Here is a 21,342-nt window from a genome sequence, read left to right as displayed (position 1 = left end):
TATGGAGTGTACAGCTGCAGTATTTCTTGTAATCTACATCAAATGTTTCCAAGCTCATTGCATGACCTATGATGATTTTTAATTTGTCAACCAGGTCAGGGTAAAAACACTTATACAGGAAGATAATCTTTTCTTTCATAACTATACAAATGATAGTTGCAAGCTCTTTTAGTCATAAATTGGCATTTCTTGCTCAAGAATTTTAAACATTCAGATACAACTTGGAGTGCCCAGCTTCAACATCAAACTGCTTATGAAGGTATCTGACAATCAGACTACTGTGATGTCAGCGGCAGAGCTCAATAAATGAGACAATTGCGGATTTTTTTCCAGTGTTGATTTAATGTTTGAAATGCTTACATATTACTGAGACAAGCACCCAATATTGCGACTGCTGCCTTGCCATCCTGGTATCATTTTCGCGTTCTCTGTGCTCATTGTTTTCATTTTGTTCAGCGCTTAATGCTAGCTGTTATATCATGAAATTACTGAAAACTGTGTATGTTCGTAATGACATGTCTCAAATGATGCTGCAATACTTTTGTAAACTACATGAGTCTCAAAAACATCCCTCTTTGAAAGTACTAGTGCCACCTTAAGTTGGATTCTAGTATAGCCCTTTGTTTATTATTTTTTTTTTGGGGGGGGGGGGGGGGAGAAGACTCAACTTAAGGATATCCCTACCTCATATACTGGATTTAGGCATACACCAACTTATTTTTTTGCGATGCTGTTTGCTCCCATTAAAGAAATTTAAGGTGATCTTTTCCAGAGGTGATCCCGGTAATTCAGCACTTCCAAGAAACGTACTACATATATCTGACAGCAAGTAATTTAAAGCATACAAGTAATTTGATAATTAATGTGCTAGTAAAGTTTATTGAAGATATTTACTTATACAGGATTGTGTGAACAAAATGAAGAACAAGTGGTGACCTTGAGCATAATGGGTAGTGTCAAAAATTAACTGGAATAACACATCTCGAGCTAGTTGGTTGATCATAACTAGGAAAAAACAGCGCACACTTGGCAAGGAGGGACAGAGGGAACACAGGGCGCAGGCGCTTTTGTTAGTCAGCGCCTGTGCCCTGTGTCTGTCTGTCCTTGTTAGTAGTGTGCGCTGTTTTGCCTCGTCAAAAATTAAGTCTTCTTTTTTGTGTGTGCTGCATTTCTTTTTCTTTTCTTTTCAGTTTTTTAGTCCATTTTTCTTATCTGTTGGCTCTGTTGTTTCAGGGAACCAGTGGAAGATCTGCACCCACCGCACATGAAGACAAGTTGATGCGAGTAATGAGAAACTGCTGCATAAGAACGTGACACTTCGCAAGACTTTCTGAAGTACAGAGCACGAAGTTACTTTGGTTGTTGCCATGATGTGTTAAAATGAATGGCCTTGTGTTACTGCCCTCCGCTCTACTTGTGGCCCTTTAGATTTCTTACAAGCAGCTTTCTATGCAGTCTGCAGGCAGCTCCCGAACATCGATGCAGAGTATTTTGTTAAACGCTCGTCTCAAAGTTGCTCACTCAGAAGATAAGAATGCCTTGATGAAATTTATCCCTTTTCTTGGGCACAATAGAATACGAGATTGCTTTTTCATCCAAAATAATATTGAAGAACTGAAACTGTACTTGTGGGAGCTGAAGATCACATGATCAGACTGCTTCTTGGTACTACGTAGTGTCTTGAGTAGAACAGGAGTCTGTAACACCTCTGGTAAATGCAGTGCATTTTGGTGTATGACAACCAGATAACCAGCCAATGGCACCAGGGGAGATGTGTGTAACATTACGGATACTGTAGTACCAAGTGGCAACAAGGTGGTGTTTCTCGCTAGCTATCACTGCTAAAGAGATGCATAGTTCCTCTTTTACTACACAGAACGTTCAGCATGAGCTTACCTTGCAAGACCCAGGCTGGTATATATGGCTGCAGCACATTGTGCACAAAGAATGAGCTCCCTTGTGTGATTCAATGTGAGCTGTCCTGTTATGTGACAATCGACATTCTTTGGGAGAGACAAAATCTGTGCCGTAGGCGACCAGGCCAATGGGAGGCCGTTCACTTTTCATTGAGGTGGAAGCCATCAAATGGATTTCGTGCTCGTCGCTAGCTTTTATGCGCTTGACGGTTTTTTTATACGCCAATATTTTTTTTATGGATTGACTACACAGATTCGTGTGATGACATACCTGAGACAAACAAGCGGTTGCTCATGACTGCCATCAAGTCATAGTCGTGCACACAATGTTCTCCCATCAGACAAATTTTCATTCCTTGCCCTTTGCAGGTACTTGCCTAGGCCTGTAACGTATGGCATTGAATGAGCAGTGTGGGGACACACATTTTGTCAAGGAGGCTTGAAGCACATTTGAAATGATAATGTGAGCAATATGTGCAGTGCAATAAAAGTGTTGAAAATTTGCTAGTTGAAGCATATTACAATGTATTCTTTATATATATATGGATATCGATGTATGTATATAAAGATGGCACGCTTTTTAGTTATTTTAAAATGACCACATCTTGTATGCGTTTCACTTTATGTATGGCTGTTTGTGTGTGTGCTTACATGTCTTGAGAACAGCATGAAATAGAGTTGGGTGCAGCCTTTAAAAATTTTTATTCAGTGGAAGGGCTTTGGTTGACATAATTATAGCCTTGTATTAACGTGAGAGAATTATCGTTAAAAATCTGCTATTATTTGAATTGAGTGAAAAAGCGGAATGCAATCGGTCAATTCAAGTATTCATTGCAAGGAGAGGGTATATTTTAGGAGAATCGTTTTATTCCAATGCAGCTCTCAGTGTGTATGAGCAGGTATACTTGCACGATTAGCATATTACTTAAGGTACCACTGTGGTAAAAGTGAAAATCTAATGCTGTATCAAATGAGAGCCACATACTCCAATTTTGTTCATATTGAGGTTATGCTAGTGATTTTTCCGGAGTATGCTTTTCACTGTATCACCAGCTGGAGCTCATGACTAGACTTCTTTTGCGAGAAAGACATATACAATAAGTGTGTGTTGCTGAAAGCTGTTGTATTTGTAAATTTTCTGTTGTGAAAAGGTTATTCAAACACATAAGTCACTTTTCACTATAGTCTGTTTGAACATCGTGTTTTGTTCACTTGCAGGAGCATGCAGCATTGGTTGATGTGACCATGAGAAAACCTATATATATATTGGTTTTAAAACCTATATATGAATCCCATAAGAACATCTAGTTTTTAAGTTGGAGTTGGTAACATGAATTTTTATTACCGTTCAGCTATGGGAAATATACCGAAAATATCAAAAAGAAATGTACATAGTAGCAATATATGTAAAATAACAGACACATTTGTATGCTAGTTTTCTGTATAGCATGGCATATTAGAAAAATATCTCTCCACCTGGCTTGAAGGGAAGTGCCTGTAAGAAGAGTAGTTCATGTTTTAGTCATTGCAGAGTTATATAAATGCAAGCTTTGATGATGCGATCCTTCTAAAGATACCTGCCTAAAGATGCACGAGAGCTTAAACGTGACATGAAAACAAAACAAAAAAGATGAGAAAAACTTGCATATTGTGTTGGTCATCCTGTATGTTGACCAGGATTCTACAGTCAAACTTATTACAAAGTTTGTGCTGCTGCCGTGCTGTGATGCAAACACAGAAGGGGGGGAGGGGGGGAGTAATGTAAGAAATATTTATGCTTAATCTATCAGCATTTTTTCTAGTCTTTAAATGTAAGTTAAAAATGCCTTATTCACTACAGTAGTCATTTAATTCTTTCAAACAAGCCTCAAATTATGGAATGGAAACATCATTACCAAAGCAGCACACTTGGTGGCATTTCAATGGCTACTGAGAGGCTGCGCATACCGGTCGTAATCGATTCGTGTGGATGAGCATGCAACTATTGTAGGCCAACAATTCGTTAAATAGCTGGAGAAAAGTTGATTTTGTGTGAAAAGCAGATACATATTGAGTGAAAGCTAATGTGATCCAAAAAGAATCCCCTAGCACTGTCTGTGTTATCAATGTTCACAAAGCATATCGAGGTGCACATGATAGCATCAAAGTTCTGCTCAGGGCACAAATTTAACCTGAAAGAAGTTATATGTTTGGGCTTTGCTAGAAATAGTTGGCAACTTTTTTCCTGTTTGGGAACAATTGCTATAAATTCTTTTTATTTCATTATTGCAGTCGACTGCTTTTTAGACAACGTGCATTAATGCGGTGCATTTTACGAACAAAATAATGTGTGAGTGCTATTTTAGGAGCTTGTTAATGTTTGCTCGCATGGTAAAGAGATAATGTTTCAAGAGCGTGTTGCATAACTATCTACGTATGCTGCTTTGTTGACGGTTACAAAAATAAGTTGCTGCACTGGTGCATACCGTTCTGTCACTTCGCTTTCTCGAAGTGTATGTTTGTGAAAAATGTTACGATATCTTTCACAGCCTGTAAATGTTCGTTAATTTTTATTTCCAATGGCCATATGATACTTATTTCTGTACGGTGTGTCAATATGTCAAGTGAACTGCAGTATGATCCTGAATGCCATTACCGGTCACCGAAAGAGTTTTCTTGTGTGATTTTCCCTTTCGGTACGGCTACATCGAACGAGTTTCTTTATGTTCGATTGAAATAAATAAGTAGGTTTTCATTTACTCACATGTCTGACATGCTTCTTTTCCACATTTCTTCAAACCCCTAAATATTTAGAAAATATTTTTTTACTTATGCGTTAATTATGGCTTTGATAAAAGATCCTGAAGTATCTAGCTGACAATTTTACTTTGAGCTCATATGGTCTTGCACGACTGGAATATTGACCTCAGCAACTTTAATGCTTCAAGTGTCATAAGGCATTGACCAGCTCGATTCTAAGACTAAGATCTACATGGTGGCATGTGTTCTAATGGCTCTTCCATATTGGCAGCTATGGCGTGAATGGCAGATACAGCAAAAGTTTGCCAATAGGAGGAAGGCACACCAAAGAGATACAGGAATAACGGAAGAGTACAGGAATCATAATCCACGAAGTCGCAAACGTCAAGATAAAACAGGAAAACCTTCGAATGACGTTGTTAGCGATAATTTCAGTAAGAAAAAAAAAAGCGTAGTCCGTACTCAACTAGATCCCGAAACAAGTAAGTGAGAGATCAAAGTTTACCATACATATATCTTTTACTGGAAGAAATCAAAACAAAGAAAGTGACCCTATAGCAACACGTTAACAGGATTACATCAAATCGCAATACGCCCAATCAAGCAGCTGCAGTAGCTAACCAGAGCTATAGATAGTGACCATGTTCGGCAGACTCCAAAGCGGGACTGAGGGGGGGGGGGGGGGTAAGGGGGTCGCGGAATGACGGAAGGAAGAACGTGTCATATAGCTCAAACAGAAAATTCTATTTTTAACCTTGGAGCTGTTTTAGGCTCGGAGATGGCCCAGGCCTATGGACGCCGTTCTGTTGTTTAGAAAACTTTGCACGTAGCTGTAGGTTCTCTCCCCACAGCCTATCTCTTGTAGGCCGGTCAATATAGTGTCATGAGATATATTGTCGAAGGCTTTCCGCAGGTCCAATGCAAGCAGGATTCTATTCATGCTTCCAGGTGGTGGGTTTAAAACTTCGTCCCGAAGGAGTAGGAAGACGTCCTGCGTAGAAATCCCCTGTCGGAAGCCAAACATGGAATTTGGTAGGACATTGTTGTCCTCTAGGTACCTCCCAAGTCGTGCATGGATGACCTTCTCGAAAAGTTTACCCAGGCAAGAGGTTAACGATATTGGTCGTAGATTCTGGAGCGATTGGTTTTCCTGGCTTGGGTATTAGGATTATTTCTGCCTCCTTCCATTCAGGTGGTATAGATCCTCCTGTCTTCCAAATCGTGTCATTGAAGAACTTTGTTAGCTGCTCTAGGGTTTCGCTAGCTAAGTTTCTAATCATGGCGTTCGTGATACGATCCGGTCCGGGCGCTGTGTCCTTCTTAAACGATTGCGTTGCAGTGTACACTTCTGCGAGTGATATCGGCTCATCAAGGGCAGGATTTGCCGGACCCATATAGGTTGTCATGGTTGTCCGTGTTGGCCTTTCTCCCAGGTACGTCTCTTGGAGCTCGCGAAGAAGGTCCGCGTCTGAGCCTGTGTAGTGATTAAGTATACGGCGGAGGGCGAGCGTGGTTTCTCTTCGTGTGGTAGCAGAAGTAAGCATATTACGAAGGAGTGCCCAAGTTTTCTTCGTGCTTAGATTTCCCCGAAGAGAGTCACACAAGCTCCTCCAGTTAGCAGTGCACAGCTCCTGCGAACGCATTGGCTGCCTCCGTGAGTTGCGCTATGCGCTCTCTGAGCTTTCAATTGTGGCGCTGCTTCCATCTTTTGGTGAGGCTGCGTCTTGCCTCCCATAAATGAAGAAGGTGGTTGTCGATGGCTGGATTTTTCGGTGTTGTTTTAATTCGTTTAGTGGCTTGGTCCGCCGCCTCCCGTAAATACGTCGTCCAGTCTTTTATTGTGTTGAGGTCCTGAACATCAGTCTGGCATTCCCTGAATTTCCTCCAATCCGTGAGGCGTGCTGTACCGGTCGGCTGCCTTATTTTTGCCGTTTGTATAGAGATGCTGAGGATGTAATGGTCGCTCTCGAGTGTCTCGTCTAGGTTAGTCCAAGTGACGCCTCGTTCATCACTTACGAAACTTGGGTCAGGAGCCGTGTCTCTAGCCACGCTGTTTCCCAGTCTTGTGGGAGAGTCTGGTTGCGTGACGAGAATTAGATCATGAGCCTGTGTTGCCTTCAGCAAGCTGGTTCCTTTTGCCGAATCCCTTTTGTAGCGCCACTCTATGCCAGGCGTTGAAATCCCCTAGCAGTATTACTCTGTCACCTCGTGTCGCGCTGTTCATAGCGTGTGAGATAATGGGTGTAAAGTCCTTGCGTTCTCGAGGAGAACTGTAGACATTCGCGGCGATGTTCCTCGGGCGACCTCGCTTAACAGGCCATACTGTTGCTATTTGGTGTGCTATGTCAATTCCTGGTACAGTTTCTACGCTTACATCGAGATCCTTCCGAACCAAATTTAAATAGCCGTCCCCGTGTTGGTGTTTGTGTGAAGTGTGTATCCCAATACTGAGCGTTTTGGTGTGCCTGCTCCTTGCAAACATATGATATCTAGCGCAAATCGCGCATCGATGATTCACTCGACAGACTGCGGCGGGCCAAGTATTTTTCGTCCATAGAAAAGCGGGTACAGGCAGATTGAGGTTGACGAACGTGACCGCGAAAAAACTGCTTTTGTTACACCGGATGACCGGTCTGAATTCAAGGTGCTCCCCTTCGGCATGTGTTCCACGGCAGCGACACTCCAAAAAACGATTGACACTGCTCTCACCGCTCTGAAGTGGCACACTTGCCTAGTTTATCTCGATAATGTCGTCGTCTTTTCGGTCACCTTTGAGGAGCACCTGAAGCGTCCGCAGGCTGTTCTGGAAGCGGATCCACTCTGCAAACCTCACGCTGAAGCCAGAAAAATGCCACTTCGGTTACAAAGAACTTAAATTTCTTAGCCATGTTGTGAGCGCAGACGGCGTTCGACCTGACCCGGCAAGACCACTGCCGTAGCCTCCTTTCCTGTTCCCCGTGACAGAAGCAGTACGTCGCTTCCTCGGACTCTGCGCCTACTATCGCCGCTTCATCGCCAAATTTTCTAGGATTGCCGAACCTCTGACATTGCCTCACACGAGAAGATGTACCATTCTCCTGGAATGAAGAACAGGACGCGGCTTTCATCAATCTACGGGAGCGTTATTCCAGGCACCACTAGTCCTTGCTCACTTCGACGAGGATGCTGCCACTGAAGTTGATACCGACGCGAGCAATATAGGTCTTGGCGCCGACCTTGTCCAACACCAAGAAGGCATTGAGCGAGTTTATATAGCTTACGCCAGCCGTATCCTCTCTCGCGCCGAGATGAACTATTCTACCTCAGAGAAGGAGTGCCTCGCAAAAGTATGGGCCACCATGAAATTCAGGCCTTACCTCTACGGTCGTCACTTCAAGGTAGTGGCCGACCATCATTCATTGTGCCGGTCAGCCAATTTACGAGAACCGTCTGAGCGGTTAGCACGATGGAGCCTTCATTTGCAAGAATTTGACCTTACCATCGTCTACAAATCAGGCCGCAAGCACGAAGATGCTGATTCGTTGTCCCGTGCACCTACTGAAGTTTGTGATCCCGACACTAAGGATGACAGCGGCTTCCTCGGAGTCCTCACTGCAACCGCTGCAACTGAGTTGATCGCACGGCAACACGAGGACGCCGAGATTCGCGCATTCATTGACAATCTAGAAGGACGCAACACACTTCCTTACCTCGATACCTTTCTCGCGATCTCTTGTCGTTCTGTCTGCGAAGTGGCGTCTTAGCTTGTACAAGAAAAAATTACAGCATATCCACGGGTGAATGATGAAGAGCCTGGGTGAGGCTCCTGAAGCAATCATGTGTACACCGTGAAATGTTCAGTGGTTTCGCCCAGCAGTAATCAAAGCGATACGCCGCTTTGATTATTTTTCCTTTTTCTGTTTTTCCTTCTTTTTTTATTTTTTTATACGTTTTGTTTATTTATTTATATTTATTTTTTATTTTTATTTTTTTTTAATTATTTTTTTTTTTCTGTCTCTATGGGACAGCGCCATCTATTATACTGTTCGGGAGATACTGCCGCGGTTACGCCTGACATGGGACAGGGTTAGACTAAAAGGAGCTACGCCCCTAAAAACTCGAACGGCAATGGGAAAGCCTACCTGTTAGTCGTGCCTTCTGACACGCGAGACGACATATTCTTCTTGCCTGCCACGACGAGCCCACATCCGGTCATTTAGGCTCTTCACGAACCCTCGCCAGAGTAGAACAGGCGTACTACTGGCCCAAACTTGCTGCATACGTGAAGCGCTATGTAAAAAGCTGCCGTGAATGCCAACGTCGCAAATCTCCGCCACGGAAGCCTGCAGGCCTGCTGCAACCAATCACACCACCTAGGGCGCCGTTCGATGAAATAGGAATGGATTTGCTGGGGCCAGTTCCGCTGTCATCTGCCGGTAACAAGTCGATCGTCGTAGCGACAGATTACCTAACGAGATACGCCGAGACAAGGGCCCTGCAGCGAGCTACAGCTTGCGATGTCGCACAGTTTTTCATCGACCAGATCCTTCTTCGGCATGGCGCCCCGTCGTGCGTGATCAGTAGAGGCCGGATTTTTAGGCACTAAAAAAGCGCGCCTTAGGCGCCAAAAATATGCCGGCAGAACACCGTTTTAGGCCTCCAAACTCGTTAATATAGGCACAATACATTTTTACTTAAGTTCAAATAATTTTAAACAAAGATATGCGCGATCGGTATCTACGACAGGAAAGCAAGAAATGTCATTTTTTATGATGGCACAAAGCCGCCAACAGTTCGACATAGCCATACAATTGTCCTTTTTCCCGCACGGTTCGCAGAACATGGTCTCTCCTTTTACTGTCTAGCATGGTACGTCAAGTGTCCACCCTTGAATCAATTGCACACTCCTGAGTCTTTCTTTTTTCGCCATGCTGAGAAGGGCAGAACAGGAGCAGATACCCAGACCGCTAAAAGGCCAGAAGGGAGGGATGCCTCGTATTGGCCGGGGCTAATCGCGTAGGGTCAATTTCTCCCTTGTTGGTGAACACCTTAAATGGCGCCTCGCCAGGTTTGAGCATTTCGAGCTGAAAAGTGTAATGAATGCACTGGGTGCTCACGATCACGTCTGCCAAGATTTGTGAAATTTCAAACTGAACGCCGCTTGCCCTTCTCGCAGGCGCGTGCACCAAGATGGAGGGGCTGACGTACAACAATGAATGGTCCTGCGTAGTTATCTGTGCTCTTACGTTGCTCATCTACGTAGACATTGCATGGTGCTCTGAGTCTCTGACGTTGCTCACAGTAGCACGTGACACTGCGAGAAGTATTCGAGACGGCATGTGTAATCTGTGTAATTTCTTGCTTGAATGGGTGAATGAAAGCTAATAAAACAAAGAAATAATAAAACACAGAAACGGAATGTGTGCGCGTTTTAACAGAGGTGTCAAGGCTAAACGCGTGATCTGTTCGACCTATCAGAAAGCGGGTGCGTGCCACGGCCTATCAGAAAACTATTATCATCATAAACGGGTATGTACCACAGAAATTGGGTAAATCCCACTACTCACTACTGGTCAACTAAAGATGAAGAAGGCAACAGTTAGCCCAACAAATGGCTGCGAAGCGATGACGGCGAGCCGAAGACCCCGAGTACGTACGACGCGAGGAGCGGCCACGACGGCTGCGAGAAGAACCCGATGCGATGGAAAGCATACGCCAACGACGACGTGCCCGTAGATCTATATGAGAGGTGCAAAAGCTTGGTTTCAGCGCGAGGTTCTGTCTCTGGATTTTGGACATCCGTGACGGTCTGTGACTGTCTGTGGTTTAATTCTGAAAATCAACGCAGAAACAACCTAGCATCACCTAGCTAAAGCCTTAACGACCTAGAAGCAACCTAGAAAAAACCTGCCTCACCTAGCTAAGGCCTAGAAACAACCTAGAAGCAACCAGATTAGCCTTCAGAACCGTCTAGTTTCGCTGTTTCGAGCCTTGCGCGGCTTACTGCAAGCTTCGCGAATTTTCTTATTTTTCTTTTTCACTTCTAACTGCAGCGAGATGCCAGACTAACCTGCCTCCATTTCGCATGCGTTCGTGTTCTCGCCGTTCTCGCGTCGTGCCGATGCCAGCCTTACCAACGCTTGGCGCGTTTTACAGCGAAAGTTGTTATGAGATCATTTCAGCGGCCGTTTTTGGCGCCGTAGTTGTCCGCCGCCGCCGCCGCCGCCGCCGCCGCCGGTGTCCGTAACCACTATCGCTCGAAATAAGAAAAAAATGCCAGGATGGTACGAGGTTCGAACATGAGCCCTCTGCGTGGGAGCCCAGTATTCAACCTCTGTGCCATGCCGGTGCTTGGAACTGCTTTGCAAAAAGGTCCTATACAGGCTTCACATCGGGAAGGAACCACATTAACATATGCAATATAGCGTGGTAGAAGAGTAAAATAAGCACCAAGCGTCGCACAACGCGAATTCTGTAACCAAGCGTCACACAATGCGAACTGCGCAACGAGTAGGTTGTTGAATGCTTCCAACCCATTACAAAGGGATCCGCCATAATTCATCGTCATCAGGCACAGCATCAACAAAGTACGCATCAGGGGCGTAGCCAAGGGGGGGGGGGGTTGGGGGTTCAAACCCCCCCCCCCCCCCGAAATTTTTCAGTTTTGCTTGCGTATATAGGCACGCACACATACAAACGCACACACGAACATACATAAAGTATGGGTGACCCCCCCCCCCCCCCGAAAAAAATTTCTGGCTACGCCCCTGGTGCGCATAATGCCTTACATGCGTTTAGCAGGTACCACGGCTCTCGGTAGAATGACGAAAAATGGCATAGTGCCTGCTTCCCTACTTCTCAAAAATTACAATGATTTATAGCGTAGTGGGTTCCTCGCAAGTGCACTTGTATTGGTTGCCAAGGAAGCCCATAAGCGCATGATCCATTTCCTCGGGGTCTCAGTAAAGTCCTTCGCCCCACCCCCCTCTCTCTCCCACGTCAACGTATGTTGTACAGCATGACGGGAGAGGGATTTAGTGACCGGGCGTCACCCAATGCAAATTACGTAACAGGTGGGCCGTTTAAAGCTTTCAACCCACTACAAAGGGCTTAGCCATAATTCTTCATCGTCATCAGTCGTCGCTTCAACAAAGTGCACATAATGCCTTACAGACGTGTACACTCTAAGAAAAAAGAGAGTCAAAAGAGGGTCATGGAACCGTGACTCTCTTCGGGTGTCCATCTGACCCCTTTTGGAAGGTACAGGCAGAGAAAAAGAGTTCGCATTTGGGAAGGAGTCACTGGACCCTCCTGAAGCGCGTTTCGATTGGCTTCGGTATTCGCAATGCCCACGAACTATAGGTGGCGCGCCGTGCTTTTCAAGATGGCGCCAGGAGGAGGGTCAACCCATGGGTCAACCCGTTTGTTAGCATAGGAACAGATAGTACGAGCGGACGTACGGCCCGTGCCGCTTTCACCGGATGAAGTCATGAGCTGTGCTGAATTGGATATGACACTAAACTACTTTCCCAAACCATGGAAAGTGCTAAGTACTCGCCACCTAATTATTTGCTGTGGTGTGAAAGGTTATACTTCAGCTCCGTTACTGTGCGTAACGATGCTTTGCGAAATCCTGTGCGTGCTACATAAAACTGCATGAACTAAAATTGACGTATGAGCAGAACGGCACTCCGAGGTAGTACGTACCGAGCCAACGTTTATAGATACGTTGTACCGAGCCTGCCTTACGGATTTGCCGCAGTAGTAGGCCGCCAGCGAGTAGCGCCATCGCTGCTTCACGGGACCAGGGGCGTAGCCAAGGGGGGGGGGGGGTTGGGGGGGGTTCAAACCCCCCCCCCGAAATTTTTCAATTTTGCTTGCGCATATATACACGCACACATACAAACGCACGAACATACATAAAGTGTGTTTGAACCCCCCCCCGAAAAAAATTTCTGGCTACGCCCCTGCACGGGACCGCACGTTTAACGTGGTGATGGTTTGCAAACATAATACGCCGTCGTCATTACTTGTGCAGTCGGGAACGCGGAGTTACGTCTTCAACGGAACACAAGCATTTAAAGGGACCCTGAAACGGTTTTTTGAAGTTTTGTCAGCGTTTAGGCAGGAGCATCCCCAAATCATTCGCACCAGAAATTAAGCGCCGCACTGTGTACCAAGGCCGCTACGGAATTTATATCTATACCCTCCTCCTCACCACTGCCTTGCACCCTCAGCTCACAGACACCCTGACATCGCCGGCGATCGCAGCGCTCTCATGAGCGCACTCGACGGTTTGAGCTTCGCGACGGGTTGCGCGTTATCTCGGAGGCCCAACAAAGACGAAGCTCGCGGAGTGGTTGATATCTGCTCCGACAGGTGCCGCCACACTACCAGCAGACCTTATTTTAATCTCCTGTACGGCGACAATCTGCAACAGCATGCGGACAAACAAAAATAATTCGAGAACGGTCATCGATAAGCGTAAACTCGGGCAATGTGGTTGTGTCTTCAGGGGTGAAGTTACAGCCACAAAAGCGTGGATCGTGGCGTTGAACGGATAGCGAGAGCGCGACGCTCATTGCAGCGACGAGCTGAAGGGATTCCGCTCGCCAGATGCCTCACGAACATTGCACGATGTCGCAGCTTTACAAGTCACCAATTGCTAGAAATTGCCAGATACGTGGTGCACTACAAGGCTGGGGCAATTAATTATGTCCAAGAAAAGAAACCTCAAGATAAACACTCTCGCTCAGCTCACGTCAACACGGAGTACGTTGTAACACAGGCAGACGACGCTCGCTGCCCACAGGAGGTTCAGTGACGTGTACTGGACATATCCAATCAGATCAGCCGCCTGCGTGACGTCGCGCTTCCAATACGACGCGCACTGGAAGTGGGCGGTTTGAAAACGCGTTTGGCTGAGCCGCTGTGATCGGTGGCGATTCGCAGCTTTAAAGCCTTGTAATAAATTACACAGTTTTCGCACAGAGCTTAAATCGGTCTGTAAATGATCCTTAGGACTTGTTCTACCGGCTCAATGTGTTCGTACATAATCGTCAAAACCGTTTCAGGGTCCCTTTAACTTCCCATTCAGTAGCGCTGGTGTCACAGCCATGCAGTGTGCAATTCACTTCACTCGCATGTTGCAGGCTCGATCAGCACGATCGAAACACGAATATCGAAAAGAATGCACACGTATCCTTTTCGCAACGTCGAAGAAGTTAGCCGAGAGGCATGGATTGTAGCTGTGACTGCACGTTCCAACGCTCTAAGCATTTCGCTTCTCTGGTCGAGCTCGAGCGTGTTGGCGGCATGCGGCGCTCCATAATATCCACAATAATTGATACATGCAATACACAAGAGGAACTATGCTTTTATTTTGATCTCGCTCGATGATATTATACATTAAATACAATCAAAGTGACTTACGAGCGTGAAAGAACATTAACGCACGAGGGGACGTGAAGTGCAACTCGCTCCTCGTGAGTTAGCAGCTGATCGTTCACCGTCGCTGTCACTCTCGGTGCCTTCACAGTCTTCTACGTCCAGTGAAAAATCCTCGTCGTCAAGATGGTTTCTTTCAACATCACTGCTGAAAGCAATCTGAAGAATTTCCTCCACCGAACAACTTCGACCACACCGCGTCACCACGTTTACAATTACAGAGACGTCTGGGCGCGGAGAACATTTCGCTCTCAGATAGGTCAACGAGCAAATCGCTTGCAGTGTGCTGCCACCTATCAACAAACGTACAAAAACAAGCGGCGCAGCGCTGGCTATGAAACCAACACACTGGCGAAGGACGGCGTGGAAATCGTTCACTCCACGAAAGGCGTGGAGCAGACGCGTCCTCGAATGATTGAAACGTCGCTCGCACGATTAGTAACAGCGCTTTGCTGACAAAGGATTGAGGCATATTTTAATGTATCGACAACTTGAGATCGCTCAGTTTTACATGAGCACATCGCGAGCCGGCGCGACCTCCTGCGTACAGTGTTATGGGATTCCTGCACTACAAGAAACACTGACCAATGCTATATACAAGTAAAGCAGGGTGAGCTTCAACTGAATATGTCAGACAATAACATTTAACTAACCTACGTGGCTACAGAAAGCCTCGCAAGCAGATAGTATGCGTACGCTGTGGGCTAGCATTGAAAGTGCGAGTCGCCACGTATTTTCACGAAAACTTCGCGCCTCGCAAGAACGAATCAGATTTCTCGTGTTACGGAGGGCCCGGTTTGTTCATTGATGCAGGAAACATGCCAAGTCGTAGTGTTCCTTCCTTGCCAACGCTTTAACACTGGGGTTAGCACAGCCGAACAAGGGAGCGACTGCGTAGTGCTGCCATTTTGTCGTCTACTAACCCTCCTCGAGAGGACGCTCCTGAATTCCGCTTGGCGGCGCGACAGTCTATGGGCATTTAAAGTCCCTGAAACTTCGTAAAGTAGCGACACTTTCCTCCTCCGCTCGCGTTCCTCCTCGTTCTCCTCTCCTTCGCACTCTCTTTTCGAGCATGGCGCCACCTACCTTGCTCTTGCGTAGCAGACGACGCTTCGCAAAGGGAGCGCGCGCTTGCCAAGCGGCGCGCTTTAAGCATTCGCACTAGCCGTCTAGCTCATTGTATCCTTTTTTTTAAATTATATGTCGTTTAGGAGATGTTAGGACATGTGTGATGTTGACCGTTAATGTCCCGCTCTACATGAAGCCTTCTGAAACCTATACGTTGTACACGTCGTCCTCGCGAGGAGAATTCGCCGCGCATACCAATGACGCACTGAGGCTACCAGTACGCACTAGAGGTAGCCGTCCCGAAGTATCGGTTGGGTAAATATAGGTAACGCCGCTATACGTGCCTGTATCATGTAGCACTGTACACTGCAATACAAAAGGGCGTATTTGAGGCATCTCTTTCCCACAAAACAATATCCAGCATCTGGCTCACTTGTGTTTTTCTTTTTCACCAAATCTCTGCGCTCGCTATTTCCTGTTAACTGTTTAGCCACCTCACAAAAAGGGCGTGCTATGGGGCGTATTCCTGTCCCGAAACAATAACCATCAATCTCGCGTGTCTTTCCTTGCATTTCGCCGGGCGCGCCGTACTTTCAGGTCGCGAATGGCGTGCGTGTTAATAAAAAGCATCGTTGATAGGAAAGTGCCGAGCGCCGAGTTTTCAAGAAAGGAAGCGCAAACTAGCCAGAGGACGGTTATTGGTGAGGGGTAAGAACAAAAAGGTGCGGACAGTTTTTAAAGTGCAAGAAACACATGGGCAATGGGTGTTGGCTGTATTAAGAGTGGCGACTATTATTTATTTAGAAAATGACTGTCAGTGCAAGCAGCATCTCGGAGCTTCATTGAAAGAAGAATGCGCCAGAAGGCGTACATCATTTCCAGTCCATACATTTAGACAGCGTTAGTTGATTCGTTAAGAGATTAGACGCACCAACCATAGTGCGCAAGTGTGCCTCGTAGACGTACTTGACATACGAACTATACTCGCTGCTCAATGAACGAGCAAGCGAACGAATAAACTAGCTTGCCACCGTAAACGTTTCCTTCGCGAGAGCTCCACTCGCGGACATTAATATCATTTGAGGTTTTACGTCCCACTACCACGATATGAATATGTGAGACGCCGTAGTGGAGGGCTCGGGGAATTTTGACCATCTGATGTTCTTTAACGAACACTGAAATCGCACGGCACACTGGCTTCAAGCTATTCGCCTCCATCGAAATGTGACCGCCGCGGTCGGTCGCGACCTTCGGGTCAGTAGCCGAGCACCGCAACCTCTGCTCCACCGCGGCGGAAAGCCATCCGCGGACAAAAACCTCCACACGAAACGCACGTAAACCTTCGCGCTAAATAACACGTGTACGTGAGGTTCCTAAACGATGAATGCACCCTGCGACTCGGTTGGACACGCACGCTTTGCCTACCTACCTTCTATCGCAAGTCCACCGGCGGATCTGTCGGCGTCAAAGAGCCAGAGAAAGCTATTTGCTTGGGAAAAAAAAAAAAAACGAGCACGCAACAAAAACAGAGAGTACCACACCTAATGTGAGCTTTCACACGGCAACTTTGTTTCTTCAAAAGAACTGCGCCGAATCTGTGAAGTTTCGCAATCACAATTTCGAAAAAAAACCCGCATTTCCCCGAAGGGGAGTATGAGGAAGTGCGAAGCACGGGGTGATGCTATGAGGGGGCGCGCGCGACTAAACTGCACAGCCGAGCTAAGGAGACGGCAGCGAGAGAGCACACGCCAGCCGACCCACGGGGGTCTGGCCGTTTTTAAGTGCAAAGCACTTTTACTGATGATGATGATCTGTCTTCCGAACTCGTTCCAAAGAACCCGCAACGCGTTCAACTTGTTGGCGGCGTTGCGTACGACCGAGATGGGGCTCAGGTTGTTGTCGAACCACAGTCGATCGCACACCGCGCAGCTATATCCGAAGCTGCGGTCCAGGAAGTCTCGCTTGAAGCGCGCGTCCGGCCGATCGACTTCGAGGGCCCGCGCTCGCTCACGCATCGCGCGTCCCCGCGCCAGATCGGCTTCGGGGTGCTCGGCTTGCTTCGCACGCTTTCGTTCGGTGTCTCGCCGCCGGCCTTCATCACCACAGGCAATGCGCGGGGCGCGCGCAGCCACGGAGCGGAGGGCGGAGCGCGCGCAGTCACGTGGGGCGTGACGTCGCTGCGCCGTTGCTACAGACGCTCCTCTCCGCTCCTCGCGCCGTTGCTATGGGACGGCGGATTCAGGGTCGCTTATAAAGTGCATTCGCACTTAAAAAAAAAAAAACACTTAGTACAGACCCCGCAGAAGCAGCAATAAAACGTGTGAGGAATAGCGACGTACTGCCCAATCAACTGAGACGTGTCTACGGCGTTATAGCACGCAGCGATTTGCGCGAACCTCGACGAGTACTTAAAGTGAGAGGATAGCAACTCACATCGCATAGTCGCGTCGAAAACGTCGACCGAAAGTTCTATCTTCCGATTCGGTGTAACCAAGCCTTCCTTCGCAACTCGTTGCGCTTCCCGGACGGTATCATAAACAGCTTTTTGCCTTGACTTGATTTGTTTCGGCATCCGCAAGCGCAGCAGAAGCCCATGGCAACCAACCGTGACGTCGGTCTGGTGTGCAAGGTATCTCAGAGCACAACGCACGCGGAATGGAAAGCGCGTATCCATAAAGCACATGCGCTGAGAACCAGCGAACCCGCGCTTCGAGAGCGAAGATGGCAGTCACGAGCGAACGAATGCTACGAGCGGTCCCACGTGACGGCAGTTGGCCAATGCCGACGCGGCGTCAGCCTCGGAGAGGGCAGAAGAGGGAGAAAAGAGAGGAGGCGCGCTTTTATGCACGTATGTCGCTACTTTACGAAGTTTCAGGGACTTTATGGGCATTGCGATCGCCGTATACGCCATACATATCGCACGCTCGCCCTTTGGCGCCGTTGTAGCGCCTTGCTCGGCAACGTAGACGGGGTTGGCGCCGGGGTGGCGCGCCGCTCTCCACTCTCAGTCGTCTCAGTGTCTCAGTCTCGTGGTATATTGGAATGCGTTGCGTGCATTGCGTGGTTGCGTAGGTTGCGCGTCTTCGGTGGTGTTGAAGGTGTTGACGCCGGCTCGAGCCGTGCACGAAGTGACGCTTGGAGGGTGGAATATTCATGGAGCTGCGGACACCGACAACGGGCGCCAGTTAACGGTGAGTGTACTGCTTTCGTAGGTACTAATTATACAGCTTTAGCTGGGCGTCTACAGCAGCTCTGCGGAACCTGCCTGCCAGCTCTGCGGAACCTGCCAGCCTGTATCCGCGGGGCTGTTGCGGATGCCCAACTAAAGCTGTTAGTTAACGAGTTGCCACCGTTATGCGCGTTGCTGTACAAGCTCCCATAAAGTGAGCGATGGAAACAATAATCGAGGGTCATTTCTTGCTGATCGCACGTCCTGTCTGCACTACTGAAGGTGCAAGATGTCGTTTTGAGATGCACTTTAGTCCAAGGGCGTCCGCAGAAATTTTTCCAGGGGCGTGCATCCGTGGCGTGGGAGGGGGGGGGGGGTCACTACCGTGACTTGACCGGCAAGGTTAGTCAATAATATGTAACAACGCGCAAAGTTTGCTGGCAATCCTGAAAGCCGTTTCATGCGCATATGCGGACCTTTTGTGTGCTAACGAACGCGTGTGCAGCTTATTGCTACTGCATAGAAAGATATTATCCGAAATTCCAGGGGGGGGGGGCAGCCACCCCCCCTTGCACCCCCCTGCGGACGCCCATGCTTTAGTCTACTTCATAATAACATTTCCATCGACCTTGAGTGTGCAGCGTGCTTCCACGCGGGGGAACGTGAAAAAAAAAAAAAAGAAAGCCTGTGTACAGAACGCTCAGACGCACTATATGTAATGGTTTTTGTTGCTTAAAGACGGTAGTTTGAGGTGCAGATATAGTACGGTGGCTTCCAGAACGTACGCGGTAGTCATTCAAGTTGGACACGCCTCGCCGGTAAAGTGAAAAAGCTCTAGACTTTCGACGGCGCGCGTTGTTGCGGCCGCCGGCGTGCACTCTCTTCCCTCGTTTCTGTTTGCTGTTTTCGTGGTTTGCATACACTGCGATGACGTTGGGCGCTATAACAGAATCGAGTGAGTGTACGTGATTGTGGGAGTTATGTGCGCCAATTCTAGCATATGACATGTCTGATCTCGACGTAGACGGCGTACGCACGCGCTGGGTGTCGTTCGGGCCCTAGTACTCGCATCTGTTTATCTGAGTATTTAAGGATGGGTTACGTTTGTAAAACATGCGGTCAATAACCGCTCACGGCATGCCCCTGGCTGCCGGAGGATGTGCTTTCTTGTTTTGTTGTTAGCCTTTATTATGTCTGTGTGAACCACTTATTGTGTAGGTTTTGCAAACCTTTACTGCAATTTCATTTTGTCATCATAATATCACGTTCTGCTTTTCAGATACCGTTTTTCATGGTGCTCACGCTGGACAGGAGCGAAAGCCACAAGTCTGATGCCTCAAGCCGTCACCACTTTTTGATTTATTCTTAATCACAAGGAATAAATATGGAAACATGATGGCGATTTCTGCTGTTCATTTAGCACCATATGACACTGTGCACATCACAGTCACACATTTTAGTTGGCTATACTCATAGAAGCATGTAAATGCGGAATACCCAAACTTCTTAATTGGAAATCACAGACCATCTTTTCGCGCTTTCTATATAACTTTGCTGGAAAATATGTGTTGTTTTGACGAGTTTTATTAAAATAATGCTAAAACTGAACTATTCTTTTTTTACAGTCGCTGGGCAGAACGGCAAGTATTATTGGACTTGCTTAAAATGAATACTCCACTATTTTCAACAGTAGTCGCACAAAAGTAGAGCAAGGATCAAATGAGTAGCTTAAAATACTTGTGGAGTCGCTTGATGCTTCGGTGTGGGTCCCTTGACCCCCCTAGGAGCGTTACCGGCAAGAGTCGTCTGACTCCCTATAAGTGGTAACGTGATCCTCCCGATGAGAGTCTTTGCACAGCGGGTCAGGGGACTCTCCTAGAGCGAGCCGACCCTGACCCACCAAGAGAGTCACCGTGACTATTTAAAGAGAGTCCTATACGTGGCAAGTCAGAACTCTCCGAAAAGAGTCACGCATACTCTTTTTTTTCTTAGAGTGTATAGCTGGTGCCTCGCTTCTCCGCAGAATGACGAATAATGGCTTAGTAGGCGCTTCCCAACTTCACAAAAATTTTGATTTATGGCGTAGTGGGTACCTTGCTAGTGTACTTGTATTAGTAGCCCCAAGAGAAACAATCGGTCATTTCTTTTTATCCTGTCGCCGGTTTACGACATTGAGGAAAAGAATCATAGAACCACCTCTTCGAAAGCTGGGCCTGGAAGTATCAGAGCCGGTTATACTTTCTTTTGGGGCCACCACTCTGGGATACAGCCACAGGGATGTTTTCTTCGCTATTGAGGAATTCATTCGACAGTCTAAAAGAATATCTATCTAAATTCTGCCTGAGTTAAATATTTCATTACCAATAACTGAAACATCGACTCATTATATTAGTTAATAATAGCTTCTACGAACGACACCCTTAAGATGATATTAGCAAAATTCACCCTGTACTCGGCCAATCCCCTGCATTGGGTATGAGCCATGCACAGAGGACAACAACAACAACAACAACAACAACAAGAGCTTACAATGGGCTCTAGAAACGCCGCTCTTCTAGCTTTCGCTGCGACTGTGCTGCGGTTTCAGCGCAGGCCTGGCATTTTTTTCTTCTTTATTTTGATCTACACCCGCCTTTCCCCTGACGGCACTCCATGGTTTCGCATTCGTTCTCCACCTTCCCGCGGCTGCACAGAGGGACCTCCTGTTCCCTGCCCCCCCCACCCCCCGCCACACCCAGGTCTTCAAGGTGGTTCTTCACTTCCTTGGGGACACTGGACTGGACAACCGGACTCGTCCTCGGCAATGGACGCCACTATCCTCTTCTTCTCATACTTATTTCCCTCTCCCCATTCCCCTGCAGACGCTGAGACGGGCTTCCATTCAGGGTTGCAGAAATAGCGTCTTTTCCTCTCCTTTTTCTCCAACCGCTCGCGTAATGTCAGCACGACGCCGTATGGCTGGCGCGTGCCATTTCATTGCTGCTAGTGGTTGTTTTTCCGAAAGTTGGTTGAACTAGAGGTCTA

At 47.3% G+C, this 21,342-nt stretch overlaps 1 protein-coding gene across 7 annotated transcripts in view; it reads left to right on the top strand.

Moving 5' to 3' along the window:
• LOC119393248 (uncharacterized) overlaps window positions 1-2,460 on the top strand; it is a 164,204-nt gene extending 161,744 nt beyond the window's left edge. For all 7 annotated transcript variants that reach the window (XM_049416161.1, XM_037660167.2, XM_049416162.1 and 4 more), the window contains one exon: window positions 1,234-2,460. In XM_049416161.1, the coding sequence (XP_049272118.1) occupies window positions 1,234-1,279 (46 nt within the window). In that variant the 3' untranslated portion in view covers window positions 1,280-2,460. The remainder of the gene's footprint in view (window positions 1-1,233) is intronic.
• The last annotated feature ends 18,882 nt before the right edge of the window (window positions 2,461-21,342 follow it).

This window comes from Rhipicephalus sanguineus, chromosome 5 (assembly GCF_013339695.2).
Source record: "Rhipicephalus sanguineus isolate Rsan-2018 chromosome 5, BIME_Rsan_1.4, whole genome shotgun sequence".
Taxonomy (NCBI): Eukaryota; Metazoa; Arthropoda; class Arachnida; order Ixodida; family Ixodidae; genus Rhipicephalus; species Rhipicephalus sanguineus.
Note: the sequence above shows the minus strand (reverse complement) of the source record. Positions and strands in the feature narration are given on the sequence as shown.